The 16,169-nt window shown below is 35.5% G+C and overlaps 1 protein-coding gene across 1 annotated transcript in view; it reads right to left on the bottom strand.

Annotated features, from left to right (window-relative positions):
- Window positions 1-16,169, bottom strand: part of LAMA2 (laminin subunit alpha 2) — a 356,269-nt gene that overhangs the window by 283,326 nt on the left and 56,774 nt on the right. Inside the window, 2 exon segments of the mRNA XM_032185008.1 lie at window positions 1,157-1,223; window positions 1,225-1,332. Coding sequence (XP_032040899.1) covers window positions 1,157-1,223; window positions 1,225-1,332 — 175 coding nt within the window.

The raw sequence follows: 16,169 nt of genomic DNA, 5'->3' as shown, positions 1-16,169 counted from the left end.
GAAACGCACATCTCTGAACCTGATGATAGTGAGTTATTTGTGATAATTGATTTTGCTTGCTGGCAGTCTTAAGAAAAACAACGTTTGTGCAGATCAATTTTAATATTAAAACTTAAGCAATTAAACCAATCAGTTTCATTGTCTAATCTTCTTTTTGCTGGCTCAGTCAAATTAAATTAACTTCAAACTAATAAAAAAAAAAAAAAAAAAATGGATTAGTGTCCTGGTTTTGGCTAGGGCAGAGTTAATTTTCCTCCTAGTAGCTGGTATGGTGCTGTATCTTGGATTTAGGATGAGAATAATGTTGATAACATGTTTTAATTGTTGCAGAGCAGTGTTTCCACTAAGTCAAGGACTTTTCAGCTTCTCATGCTGGGCAGGCTGGAGGTGCACAAAGAACTGGGAGAGGTCAGAACGAGGACAGCTGACCCAAACTTGCCAGAGGGGTATTCCATATCATATGGAGTCATACTGAGCAATTAATATGGGGTGGCTGCCCAGGGTGGGGGATACTGGCTGTTTGGGGATAGGCTGGACATCGCTCAGCAGGTGGTGAGCAATTACACTGTGTATCACTTGTTTTATACACGTTATTATTAGCAGTACTATTATCATTATTATTTCCTTTCTTTTCTGTCTTAATAAACTGTCCTTTATCTCAAGCCACAAGCTTTTACTCTTTTCCCAATTCTCTCCCCCCTCCCACTGGGGCGGGGAGCAAATGTGTGGTGCTTAGGTGCCAGCCAGCTTAAACAGCAACAGTTAGTTAGCCCTAACTGAAATTTCAGATGTTGTTTGGCTGGCTGAAATGTTCAAATTCTGTATATAAGTATACAGAAAGAGTAATCTGTTTTTCATTCATGGTCAACTTATATGAAGAGAAGCCAACAACAGCTGTAGATACTTAGATTTTCCTAAATCTGAACCTCGCTTCTCTCTCCACTTACTGCTCTCAATTAAAGCTTCAGTTACCTAAGTATATGTAACACATACAGATTTGAAATACTAAAGGAAGAGATGTGGTTACTTAATTTAATAAAGGAAGAGGTAGACCATCTCAGAGTAATCAGGCCTCTGACATACATCTTTGTCTGCTGAGTATCTACAACCACTAGGAAAAAAATTATTTTAAAGGAACAAAATGAAAATGGTGCACGTACGATGTGGAACCCTGCTCTTTGATCACAAATACGGCACTGAGGGTTCCTTGCAGGCTGTCCAGGGAACATGTTCAACAAGTTTGCAGTACATTTCCCCACCCTTTTCTCCACAGGTAGCATTGGTGGTGATGAGAGCATTAGTAGCCAGGTTCAGCACTGGCAGGAAACAATCCTGGAAACAAAATAAAATAAAATCATAAACAAAAGTAACAGAGGGCAAAAGCAAGGTGAATTTAGCAATACAATCACAAATGAACATAACATCTGTTATGGCATCTAAGCAAAGGCTTTATTTTCAACAACTATAGAAGTAATGAAACACAGAAAGCACCACCGACTTTGGCTTTGAATCCAGAATTTAGAATAAAGCCATTATACTGGTGATTTCCCCCTCATGCCCTTCTAAAATTCAAATTGGTACCCTCTGGTTATATCTTGAGGAGCAGAATGTCAGAGGAGAAAATACGGTATGGAAACGTAAAAAGGATCATCAAATTGTTTTTTTTCATAACCAAACCATTATTTTGACTGCCTACCCAATTGGGCTTTGAATCATTGTACGCAAATACCCATGAAAACTCCCTATTACTCTTCCTTTCTGCTTACATCTCCATGGAGAAGCTTTTCCCTCACAGACTGCATCATTTGTGTTACACTATCTTACTGTTCTGCTTAGGACCTCACAGTCACCCTTGCCATTAGAGAAACTGAGTAATTCATGCAGCAACATGAACAACATCTGCCATGCATGGTTTGTTTCCTCTTCCCCTTTCCTCAAGAAGAGGATAATGTATACAGTATTATATCTTCTACAACAGCGCTGTTGTTATTTTCCTCAGGTGCTCTTGCTGTGTGATATATTATAATTCTCATTCACCACAGCACTTAAACACGTCTGACTGCTCTGCTGAACTGAGTTTCATGTAGCAGTAAGCTATAAAAATTATAACCCATATGAAGAACCATCGTTAAGGTGGTTTACACTCCCTCCCAATAAATACTGATCAAAATCTTTGAGCCATGATAAAATCGATCTATGGAGACAAACTGATGTGATGGGTTGAATTTATATGTTCACATGAAAATCAATGTTTTGTATCCTTAAAAGCATAATTTGTCATGGCTGGAGGTTAAACCAAAACAACAACAAAATTCTAAGGTATGGATTGAAATCATCTTCAGAATTATATGGTGGCAATTTTCACTGGCCCCAAATGCACTCTTCTGTAATTCATTCAGTTTATAACCCTATTGTATTATTATTAAAGCTTTAAAATAAGTCTTTAATCAAAACTGAATTTGCAATTATTGTACATTGATAAAGATTTCTTTAAAAAGACTTTCTTTTTCCTCTATAGAGAACACTATTCAAGTGATTCCTTTCAGTCCTTTAACTCCAGTCTCCTGTCTGCAATTAACCTGTGTGCCATTTAATTACCAAGCTTGGGTGGTCATGGTACAGCTGTCCTCCGACACCGTGAGTTAGTGACTCTCACGCTCGCTTTAGAACCATATTAAACACCCCACTTGTTCAAGGCAACCAATTAGCTACTAACCTGTGTAATTTGTATAGTCAATCAGTAGTTGAGATTTTATTGATTTTGTAGCTTTCTTCTGTACAGATTACAGCCCATTTTCATCACATTTGAGAATCTATACAGTTGTCCTTATATTTTTATTCAATGCAATCAGTGATATTTGCTGTATTCCTCAATGGGGGCACATGGTAAAAAAACGGTGTAAGCAGAGTAGATGAATTGTTAATAGCTGTGGAACCTCCTATGTTGACTTACAGTCTCATTATTCTCTCTTTAGACTGTGTAAAGTTAATAGTGTAAAAGACAGTAATCATTTAGTCTTAACACAGAATCTGGCATTTTGTTTGGAGCAGAGTAGCTTATTTCCTCAAAAGGGAGCCTGCTAAAAGGACTCGATACTATGTGAAATGAATTGCAGTACATAAAATCAGGAAAAATATTCCTTCAAAAAATAGTGTAACAGATGAAAAAGAACATGCAAAAATCCTCCAGAATCACAAAATTATAAAAATATACACATTGTGTGTCTATACACAAATGATATCAATATTATAAATTTTAACCCAAATTTTAATTTGAGACATAGGTAAATATAGAGTACTTAAGAAGCTCATTGGTTTGAATAAAAATTCACTCTCAGGTAGCCTCTTTTATGTGCAGTGTAATTTAGTGCAAAAGTACCATACATCCTTGTCCATAATCAGTGCAAACACAGGCACCTAAATGAGCACTGAAGAGACTGTGTTGAGTGTGCAGTGTTCCACTTCCTGCAGGCTCACAGGAATGGATCTGGCAAGCAGGGAGTAGGAGGTGCACAAAGTCTTCCCACCCCTTAGCCAGTGCTTATGGTTTGTATTGATGGCACCATAATTTTAACAAGTTAAAATTATAATTAACAACTACCTATTTGAACTTTTTTCAAATAGTCTGTGCTTCAAAGAAGCATTAAGAGCATTCATGTTCAGGCCTACAGCTTTCCTTGAGGGAGCTGAAGGGAAATTTTCTGCATCAGGTTGATGTTTTGGAATGGGAGAAATAATTCATTTTCCCTTGAGTGGTAGGTGGAATTCACATTCTCTTCCCTTTAAACTTGCATTTCCTACCATGAGATGCCATACATCAAATCTCAGATCACATTTACGTAATTATTAGCTGTTGTAAAATGGCCACATTTACCTAAAGGGGGCATTCCTCTGACACACTTTATTTTTTGAATTGCAAATTATAGATTTGGCAATTTCCAATAAACATCACACACAGTAGGATTTATTTATTGATTCTTTAGAGAAAATACCAATCCGCTTTAATGACTGATCTAGTTATAGTACCTATCCGGTACAGGAATGTAAGACCCTTGTGACTCCCTTACTACACAGCTCAGGATGAAGTCACATGAGCTTACTCAGAAGAGGCAGAAGCAAAACTAGAACTGGGACAACAACAAAATTCTACTCTACCCATTAGGAAAGGATTATGTCACTTATCAGTTGCTTCCTGTATCATTTTCCTTCTCTGCCAGTCCATAAATTTTCTTAGATGTTCAGAGGAATTCACGCTATGGCTGTGGCTGAAGCAAATGCTTTCTGCCAGTCAGAGAAGTGATGCTAAGCTCTGCACTAATTCTGGGACAGTGCTTTGCAGAGCCCAAAATAAGGCTCTGCTTTTAAATAATATTTGATGGGCAAGCCTGATGGAACGGAGGAAGCAATGCTTTTCATATTGCTTTCTAGTAGTTAATATAACACTTTTTTGCAAAACATTCATGAGATTCTAGCAACACAGAAGATGAAAGCATTTGTTGTCCTGAATCCTTTAATTAGGCCACTTGAATTTGAAATAAAAAATGTGAATGTTCATGATGTTAATATATACTATCTTTTTTAGAATTCACATTTATCCAACCATAACCATAGTAAGTGAAAGTAGTCAAGAGAGCTCACAACAACCCACTTTAATTTTTAGACAGTTTTGCCTTATTTTTTGTGATGACAATCACACAGAAGAAATATTTTAAAAGTGGTGTACTACTTTTGTGCATCTTAAAAGTCAATTGCTCACTAAATTATAAATTTTATTTAGTTGTCAATATTACCTTGAATTCTACAGCCATCCTGCTATGAAATACTTGCAAAGCATGATCTACTATAATTACAGAAAGATCTCCTTCCTTTATTGCCAAAAACATTTAGTAATCACTTGGTCCAGTGCAAAGACTGGGTAAAATAAATCTGAGTCAGAAGCACATTATCTCTACTTTGTGTAGCTCAAGTGCAAGCAGAGAAATTCCACTCCTTTCAACTGCTAGCTACATCAATCTTCCCTCCTTTGTGTTACTGGAAAAAAAAAAAAAAAAAAAAAAAAAAAAAGAATTCACATAATTTCTACCTTTAAATACCAAAATTCTAGAAATTGCAACAATTGCAAGAAAAGAGAGAGAAAAGGTTGGTTTGTAATTAGACTTTGGCTTTAACAGCTTGGGCTCAATTTCTGTTTTTCAACAGATGTCTGTTTCATGAAGAGAAGCACAGTCTCAGATTCCAACTGATGAAATAGGTATGGCCATCTTTCTGTCTTTCTGCTTTACACCTAGGTCTGTGAGCCTGCAACATATTCCACTGAGCTTCTATGGATAGAAGCCTGATAGACAGATTGTTTAGTGTTGACAGATGATTAATCTATAAAAGGAAAATAACACAAAAACTAAACAAGTTCTCTAAAATAGTGTACCATGCAAGGGTAATCAAAAAAAGTTTGCAACTAAAAAAAAAACATGCTCATCTCTTACAGAATTACTGATGTCTAGCACATGATGCCAACAGAAACACTTTTAGGAAAAAAATAAATTTAGAAAAAGGTAAACTGAACAGCAGTTAATCAGTAGTAATAGGTAGGTGATTTTCACCTACAAACTCCAATGAAATCAACTTCTGCCTTGCCACTGTACTACTTAAATAGGGCTTGGTACCAAAGCACTAACTAATAATGTCAGTTTTTTAAAAGCTTCCTGGATCAAAGCAGATCTGAATATCTGTTTTAAAGACAAAAATAGTGGATGCCTGGATCAGTATGATACATTGAGTCTAGTGGTAATTAATTTATTTTTTAACAGAAACCTCACAGTTCATCCTTTATCAATACCAGAGCTCTTGTAGAAATTGTCAAGCATAAATGTACCCGTATTAGTGATGCACCAAATTCAAAATATTTAGATTAAATTCATTTTGACAAGATTCTGCAAGATTCTGCAAAGGCCATTAAAGGAACTAAGCTATCATGACATATGAGGACAACTCAAGAGATAATTATATAAACAAAAACAAACAAACAAACAAAAAAGAAAATGGGAAATAACACTGGAAAACCACAGTGATCTTTACCTGTTCTGTTCAATAGTTAAACAAGTAATTTTAAGAAGAAGATTAAAAGTAATTTTAATTAAAAAGTAATTTAAAAAGTAATTTTAAAAGTTAAAAAAAAAAAAAAAAAAGTAATTTTAAAAGAAGATAATAAGGTGACAGTTTATTTATAATAGAAGTTTTCACCATAATCAAACTAAGGACAAAACTACAAAGAGTTGCAGAAAAAAATCACGGTATGGTCTGTCTAGGCAATAAAATAGCAGATGAAGTGAGGAATGGAAATTAATACACTGGGGTAAAATATGATAGGCTCTGCACCAGCTATTACCACCCTGAAAGAGTTATTATGGATATTTCAATGAAAATATTAGCTGAAGGAATAGAAAAAAGTCATTACATTATTGCATGGATCCATCTATAACAACAACTCAGTAACTGTACAAAATTTCTCAAGTGTCATCTCCAAAACGATACGGCAGAATTAAAAGGTAAAGAAAGGTATGATGAGATCAAAGGTGTGACCTGTAGATTGACTTCTGAACATGGAAATACATAGTCTGCAAGCCTTCTGCTGGGAAAAGATCTTTATGGGAGATATATAAAATTATATAGCTATATATAGAATCATAAATGGGTTTAGCATGGAAGTGAACAGGGTAAGTTTAGTTAGTAGTACCACAGGGTAAGTTTAGTTAGTAGAAGCAAGAGTGGGTTAAAAAACAATTGGAATAATACATAGCACAAGGTTCCTCTGGGACTGCTAAACCTGAAGGGCTTCGTATGCAACTGTCAGCTCTAAATATCCCTAAATCACTGGCTATTGCAGGTTTTACCCACGGAGGCATCACTGTATTCATATTTCTTTCATGTTTTTCCTAAGCAAACTTTTCCTAAACCTTTCCAGCTTCCAAGACTGAACAGAGTCAATGTTGCTGTTCCAATACGTACCTGTAGCTGTTTCTTATTAAGGGTTGTGGCACGTATAGCCCCACATCAAGGTCCACTCAAGTTGGAATGTAAGTGTAACTTTGGTTTTGCTAATGAAACCATAATATTTTTGCCAATATTCATTTTTTACACAAACCACAATCCTCTATACTATTTCCCATTATTACCTTACATTCATAGAGGTCTCATTAATAGCTACTTATCCTACCACTTCTCAGAACATTCTCTGAGACTGTTGATTTCCTTGAAATTTTCTGCAGAACAGTATTACCTGATTCATTGTCTTACATTTTCCTGATCCCACAACATACAGGAAAACAAGAGCCCAGTTTCACATGTGTTCTTTTATGTACTTTTCACGTTCCTCACCAACGTCCATGCTCATACAAGTTCAATGAGTATCAGTGGAATAAAAACCACCAATCTGATGCCTGGCACCCCGCCTTATTTTGTCATGCCTTATTACTTACCTACTTCTTTGCCAACTGTCAGATTTTCCACATGCTTTATTGCAGTAGTTGAGATCAGCAGAAGCACACAAGATACACAAGTAGCAGGAACAAGACATTTTCATAAAGCCTGTCAGCTTTTGAATTCAGTCTCACTCTCACCCTCACTCTCCTCCCAGATAGATTGACCCCAATTTGATTGACCTCTAGAGCACACTGCAAGACCTAGTTGATTTCCCTTGCTGAGAGGGGATGGAAGGATTCTAATGGGAAATCAAATATATTAACTATATCTCCAGCTGCTGAACAGTGATTACAGGTTCATTATGAAGTGGGGATAGTCACTGGAATAACCTACTTTTAAAATGTGTCAAGAAGCAGCTACAGCAAAGGAGAGGTACTGAAACTAGATGTAAATGTAAACAAAATAATTGCTTTGTACATCAATTTTCCTAGCATTTACCACTTCTGACATAGTTTTATTTTCTTCCCTTCACATAACCCATGGAGAATTGAAAATCCCATTTGAATCTCATCAGCATCTTGTGTCTACAGAACATCTGGTGGGATACATCTTACTAGAAGGACACTGTGGCAATAGAATGAAAGCAAGAATCACCAAGGAAATATAACCCAGATTATAACCTCTGTTAGGTTTATGCTACTGCATAGTGACAGCCATGCTGAGTGACAAAAAGAAACCATCAATTAGTAACAGTAGATAGCAGATAAGACACCTCTTTTATATATTTTATATATATATTATATATATTATATGTGTATTATATATATATGTATATATATTCATAGACACCTCTAATGGAGATGACAGAAGAAACTGCTTGAGTGGGGGAGACTGAGAAAGAGAAGAAAAATTGGAAGAAGAAAGACCATTGCAATTACACACTGAAATAAGGGTCTATAACCTTTCTTCTTGACAGATAATGGTTGATGTGAAATTTTGCATTCAGTATTATTTAATATCTAGATTGTGGTTACTCAGTGGTAGGATCTGTGCTCCACTTTACTGAGAGAAAATTAATATAAATAATAGTAGTGTGTGGACACATAAGCAAAATGCTAAGTTTAAAAAAAAAAAATCAGTATTGTTTCCTAATAGTATTTAAAAAAAAAAAATCCAAGATAGAATACAAACATGGTTTTACCAGTTTTGGGATTTCTTTGTGTCGTTATTAAAGCATCACAACTGAAGAAAATTTTTTGCCTTCAAAGAAAGCTCTTTTAAGACCTGCATAATCCACTCTTCTAAACACCAATAAGTTGGCAGGGTGTATTTCCTTTAAGTCTTCTCAAAATATCCCCTAGTCTCTTCAAAGAAGCAAATAAAACAGCCTGCCTAAGTATGTCTAACTTTTCAAGCCAATCTTCCTAGTCTGTGCTTTGAAATGTTCATGCAATCAAGCAGAGCTGTTTGCCACTGAATTTGTACTAAAAGACAAAAGAGAATATGTCAATTTCTGATGTTCTAAGAAGTGCCACTGGAAAAGAGATACTTGTCTGTTGCAGCATGAAGCTATGCTAGTGTGTGGGAACACAGTGGGGAGAAAAAACTGGGACAAAACAAACAAAATGTTGCAGCAAGAATAGTTTCCAGCTGTGCACAACGGGGAATAACTTAATGCACTCTATCCACAATGTAGATGAAGAGTTTTATACAACTGGAAAATAAGTGCAATTTGAAGAAATAGCTGTCCAGACACAACAGAGCTTACAGACTGAAGAAAAATGACACTAAGCCCATTTGTCCAGAAGAAAACAAATCAGAAAATACTACTTTGGTCCTCATTTATGTTTGTTGCCCAAGCCATTGTACATTATAGTATTATTACACAGTCATCCTTTTTTGCTTCAAAGGAAGTGGAAATGTAGTTTGGATGTTCAGTGGTAGAAGTGGCTTGCTTTTACTTTCAGATAATTTTCTCTCTTCATACTCAGTAACATTACACATAACCTCCTGCATATTTAACTTCAACATAAAAGGACAGTATAATACCGTAACCTAAAGAAGCTTGATAACAAAATCAACTATAGTCCTAACAGAGACATCTGAAAAAGGATACATTGATTACATAGCAATATTAATGTTGCCTTTCCACAGCTTACACAATTCAAAAATCTCTAGAGACTTTCTGATTTTAATAGCAAAACAAAACAAAAAAAAATCAAAACAGAGTGAAAGAAAGACATGCTATTGGCTTTCACCTAACTTATATTGTAAAAAGATATATAAGCAATTTTCTAGCTTTGTAAGGTATTTTTATTTTTTTTTATTGTTTTTTCCCTATAGCTGTCACAGAAGGCTGTGTAGCAAAACAGAACTGTAAAAATACTGGTAAAGATGAAATCCAATCTCCAGATCATGTTCTGCATGCAAGGCAGAACTCCCATGGAATTGAAAGCACAGAGACCTAATGGGCATCCCATTTTCAAAAGGCATTTATATTCCCATTCTGAGTCAAGCACTCACTGATTTTCAAATATCTGTCTGTATTCTGTCACAAATTAAAAATGCAAAATCCTAGTTGTACAAATTCCTTATCTGTAAAAGGATGGCATTATGCATGATGAAGCAAGAAACAGTCTTCACAGTTAAATACTTGTATTTATCAGCCACATGACCTTCATTAGAATTTCTGTAAAGCAGGCAGTTGGGTTCTGGTCAGCCAGCAGAACTAACAAGAAAAAGTAAAAGGACCTCTGATATATAACATTCATCTACTACAAACAGGAATTATCTCCAGTTACATGTCTTCTGTTCTTAGAAAGCACATCAGTTTACAGCTTTCTAAAATTGCATGATATGGCTAAAACCTGAGCCTTTTCAAGGATAAGCTATCCCAGCACTCTCAACCTCTATTCATACAACAATTGGTCCAAGTCCTTATTTTCATAGTCTTCATGGTTTTTCATAGAATCATAGATTCATTTAGGTTTAAAAAAGACCTAAAACAATTAAAAGATTATCAATTCCAACTGTCCTACAATTAACCTAGCAAAAATGTTTTTTGCTCCAAAAATACCCATGTACAACCCAGAACTAGATACAGCACTCCAGGTGTGGACCACAGCTGTGGTGGTTTACAACAGCTCTTCAGGTGTGCTATCACTGCTGATGAGCAGATGGGGAAGGACATCTCCTTCAACCTGCTGGGGATGCTCCAACTAACACAACCCAGAACACCATCAGTTTTCTTTGCAACAGAGCACATTGTTGGCTCATGGTCAACTTGTTGTCCACCAGGACCCCCAGGTCCTTCTTTGCAAAGCTGCTTTGCAAGCCATTCGCCCCCAGCCTCTACTGGTGCATGGGGCTGTTCCTCACCAAGCACAGGACTTTGCAATTCCCTTTGTTGAATTTTATGAGGTTCTTGTTAGCCCATTTCTCCAGCTTGTCCAGGCACCTCAGAATGGCAGCAAAACCATCTGGTGCAACAGCCACCCTGTTCAATTTTCTATTGCCTGCAAACTTGCTGAGGGTGCACTCTGACTCATCATCCTGGTCATTAACAATAAGAGTAAACAGCACTTGAATCAGTATTGATCCCTGGGGTACATTGTCAGTGACTAGCCCTCCAGAGGGACTTGTGACATTGATCACAACCATCTGAGTTTGGGCATTCAGTTTTCAATCCACCTTGCTGTCCAGTTTTCTAACCTGTATTTCATTAACTTTCTATGAGGATGTTATGGAGACAGCATCAAAAGTCTTAATAAATTTAAAGTAACAACATCCACTGGTCTCCCCCTCATCCATCAGGCCAGTCACCTCATTGTAGAAGGCTATCAGGTAGGCTAACAGTGATTTCTCCTCAGTAAATCCATGCTGGTCATAAAAACATTTCAACTATATGTACCATTTACATATACCATTTCACAGGTATGTGTTACTTAAACACAGAAAAAGACCTAATTAAAATAGCTAAGTTTGTCTCCTCAGGTAATACTGTAAGTCCTTAAACCTTTGATTCCATTCAATTTCAGTACATGTAAAGCACAAAATTAGCAGGATCTAGGCATTCACTGATTGCACTACTGAAGACAGGATGTTAAATGTATTTTTACCTGTGATACAAAAAATGGATCACAGAAGTTCTGCACCAATATGCAAAATAACTTCTTCATGGTGAGGGTGACAGAGCACTGGAACAGACTGTCCAAAGAGGTTGTGGAGTCTCCTTCTCTGGAGATATTCAAGGCCTGTCTGGACACCTACCTCTAGGGAACCTGTTTTGGCAGGGGGGGTTGGACCCAATGATCTCTTGAGGTCCCTTCCAACCCTTACAATTCTGTGATTCTGTGATTTTACACAGACTCTCCACTTTCCTTTGAATAGAACAGTCTGTCTTAATTTCATTTCCATACAGTCAGTATTCTGAGACACAAATTGGCAGAATAACTGAGAAATATTGAAAAAAATGCTTAATAGACTACAAATTTAAGTTGTATTTAACCTGTATTGTGCAGTAATACAGATTGGTATTTCCTACACATTGAGTTAATAAACTCTTCAGTTACATATAAGACCATGAGAGAATATTTCAAATATTCTTTGTCAATTTTACTGTGTACTTTTATTCTGGTATATGGAAATAGTTGTTGCACATTAAGTACACTCATTTCCCATAGACTTTGTTACAAAAGGGCTAAAAAATAAAACATTTATAATTTATATAAAATGTATACATATACAAACATACTAGACAGAGTATCTGTAGCCACAGTAGTACCACACAGTCTAAAATACTTACTCTGTATAAAAAGAATAGTGTATCTGCATTATTTCAGTATATTTTTACATATAGTTTGAGAGAAAGAATATTTCAAAGCCATAACACTCCCATCAGAAGAAAGAAAAAAAAAAAAAAAGAAAAAAAAAAAAGCTTAATAAATTCACCTCCCTTACATGTATTTTGTCCTCTAACTTAAACTGTGACTGAATAGGAAGACCAAATTAGGTCTGAGCAGATAGTTGTTAGCAAAACCGGTGTCTACAGACCACAGTTTAGAATTAGTGACAAAATGTGCAACCTGGTATGTACTTCTTGCCTGTGACTTCCAAGACATTTGTCTTAGAATATGTCAGCTTGAACATCTCTACAACGTGTTTACTTCATCATTCATGAAAATTAAGTTATATCAATATCTCTTAATACTTCTCTGGTAAAGGTGTACCTATCTGTATTAGTGAAAAGCCTCCTTTTTTCTTTATAAAAGTGGACTCAGAGTTGTCACATCACATCTTTACATCCCCATTAAAATCAATCAGAACCACACAAAGACAAACCCTTGCATGATGTTTTAAAAATGCATGGGATGACACATCAATGAAAGAAATCTTTCAGGTCTTCCCATAGGATTTTAACTAGCCCCAGATAAACTACTGTCACTAGTGTGATCTTATTTTAATAACCTTACTAAAGGTTTTAGCACAGACTTGCAGATGGAGAACTAATGGTGTGCTTTTCAGAAGTTTCAAGCAAATGTACATCTCTAGGTTTTTCCTTTGTCTGGTCTCACTGTTCTGAAAATTAGGGAAATGGCCAAAAAATGGTGGGGGGGGTGGGGGGGGAGGGTCCCTCTTTGTGTATAGCAACAGCATTTTCTGCAGCGTTTTCTGATAAACACGTGTTGCTTTCAGTCATTCTAGGTGACAGACTGCTCAGGTTCTTGGAGACATTTTTTCTACTCTTTTTAATTCTACATAAACTGCCCACTGAAGCACACAGATCCACATTATACAACAAGACTTCTAGCAGTATAATTGACAAAACATAGTTGGCTAGCATCCATTAAAAAGAAAAAAATAAAGCAATAAATGGGCATATCTGTAAATACATTAAAAAACTAAATCTAAAAGTTTAGTGTTCTCTAAGTCATTTATTGCTTGGCAAAGAGAAAGGGAAAGAGGGACACATAAAAAAAGGCAGAGTCACATGACTTAGAAAGTAAACAGACGTAACTGCCTGTAAACATCTATAAATCTACAAACAACAGGTCTGTTGAAGGCACTTATGGCTTTCCAGGTAACAGCAATACATCGAGTATCCATACCATGGAGCCCAGTTATGAAGAGACATACAGTTTAAGAGAATGATGTCTTGATCAGTGAAAAATTGAAAAGAATGAAGGAAAAGGAACAGATTCTGAGACATAAGATAGGCAAGAAATAGAATTTGCAGATAAGCAGCAATGAATGCAGAATTTGGGGGTGTTTGATATGTGAAATGGGCAGGTGATGGGGCAGGAAAGAAAAAAAAATCTACAGCGACAGTGGAATAGACAGAATTTTCTTCACAGTAACTTTATGATGAAGAGGTTTCCAGCTGTGCAATGGCCACTGTGGAAAAAACAATGAACAAAAAGCCTAAAGACATCTCTCCCCACTTTAAAGTTTCAATTTTACATTTTGTTTGTACATTCTGCTAGAAAAAATAGTTATTTAATTAGTTTTTTCAAAATTATCATTTTGAAAGTAAGGTGTGTAGTTGCATCTACAAGCACATCTTAGCTTTTGTTATGCACAAATACAGTGTATCCTTTTGTTAAATTACAGTGTTGAATTTTCAGAGAAATTTTCTGACAATGTTATAAATTCCCAGGAACTGAAATTCCTAAAAAAGTTAGCAATCAGTGCCAAGCCTCTTCTTTCTTGTAGAATATCCTAATAATACAGATTTTAAGGTTTCAAGTACATAAGAAAATGGCATTTAAAACTTTATGCAGTATAACACTAAGCATAATTATTCATTAGTCCTTGCTTTCTTTGATGTGTTACACAAAGAAGTTGAAGGATGATTCCATAAAGAATATACAAATCAAATCTCTCTGAAAGATTCATGTTTGAAAACATTTTCAATACAGGACCTTTTTCACAATGATTTTTCACCAATGATTTTGGTGTTGTTAAAAGGGAGAATTAATACTATAAATATAAACTTACTTTACACTTACATGTGAATTTTCCATGTTTGTATTAAGCAGGGAATCTGTTAAAAAATGGGTATGAAATACCATTGTAATGTAGTCTATGTCTGTTTTTTTTTTTTTTGTAAATTTGAAACACTCATCCTCACATTTGCTTAGTGTGTGGCTTTTTCAGATAAGGAAAAATCCGATTACCTGTGGTCTGTAGACAATTCCAGTCAGTGTAACTGGCATAGAACAGTATTAGAACAATATGTTTTTCTTCTACATATGTATATGAACACATAATGTGGTTAATTAACACATTAACACATTTTTGTCATGTATTCAGCTGTTGCTAGACTAGGTTCAAGGCAAAGCCATTTGAAATTTACTACAGATCTTAGGTAGCTGTCAGCATACCAGAAGGAAGCATGGGGATTCTGTGTCAGAGTAAGGAACAACGCCATATTTTCTGTCCTATAAATTTTATAGGTCTTCTTGAAAAATGTCCTTATTTACACATTGTTTATCCAGTTATTGAAAAAATAATTAAAGCTAAAATGCCAGACAATTATTAAATTCATAAGACAGTGGAGATCAGTTTAATAGTCTGTTACAGAGGAAATTTTCTTTCATGAGAATCAGTGAAGTTATCCAGATTATTGGAAGATAACAAAAATACATACCTCAATTAATTTTTCATATTATAAAAGAACCCCTAGGGCATCTTCAGCCAATTACTCAACTCAAAATTAGAATTACTTAGAAACATCCCTCACAGATTTCTGCTCATCTGCATACATTCAATATTTCAGTGACATAGTGCATATAGGTGGGGCAGACAGGTTTTCCATGATAGTATTTTCTCTCTGTAAAATGATATCACCAGGCTTTATCCTTTCTTAAATGATGCTTCAATTGTGTTGTCAATACAGTTGAGATCAAAGAAAAGTACCCCTGCAGTCATGTAGCAAAATTTCATTTTCTGTTGATTTTTGTGGGGTGTTCATACTTGATCCATCTTTCTCCGAGGCTTGGCTAAAACATCTAATATATTAATATTTCATCATCAGAGGTTTTTTTTTGTTTTGTTTTCTTTTGTTTGATTTTGTTATTGTTTGTTGTTGTTTTATTATTTTTGTTTTGGTTTGTTTGTTTTAATTTCTGCTCTTTTAGTCTGTGTTTGTAACCCTTCTCCATTTTAATTGGATTCTATTGACTATTTATATCACTCAGTTGATCTCAAGCAAGTGGGATAGAGAAAACAAGCAATCTTTTACTGTGGCACACAGGATTATAATCTCTATATACAGCCTAGACTTGAGTATTTATGGTCTCATCTGAAAGAAATGGAAAAAGAATAAACCACAGGATAAATATCACAGCTTCTTCAGAGAGGCAAAACTCCCAAGACAGTTCTACAAGAAGAACTTGAACCTCTCATTTCAAGCACACTTGGCACTAAAAAGAAACCACTATGCTAAAAGCATGGCTTCATCTCCTTAGGCACCTCTGTGACCTTTTATTTAGAACACTTAAAAGTTTTAATAATCTTCTAATTTCCCTCCTGTTTCCTCTAGCTGGTTTTACATTCAAGCATCAGTCTGCCCTTTCCTGTAATTTTGTCCAATCACTAAGTGATCCCAAGCCATTATGCCATTATACTGATTCTTTTTTTTGTTTGTTTTGTTTTGTTTTTGAGGAGGAGAGGGGAGGAGAAAGTGCTAAATATTCATAAAAAACAGTTGCTTTCAATTGCAAAGAGAAGTAATATACATCGTAATTATT

This window comes from Aythya fuligula, chromosome 3 (genome assembly GCF_009819795.1).
Source record: "Aythya fuligula isolate bAytFul2 chromosome 3, bAytFul2.pri, whole genome shotgun sequence".
NCBI classification, from domain to species: Eukaryota; Metazoa; Chordata; class Aves; order Anseriformes; family Anatidae; genus Aythya; species Aythya fuligula.
This window is presented reverse-complemented; position numbering and strand designations above follow the sequence as displayed.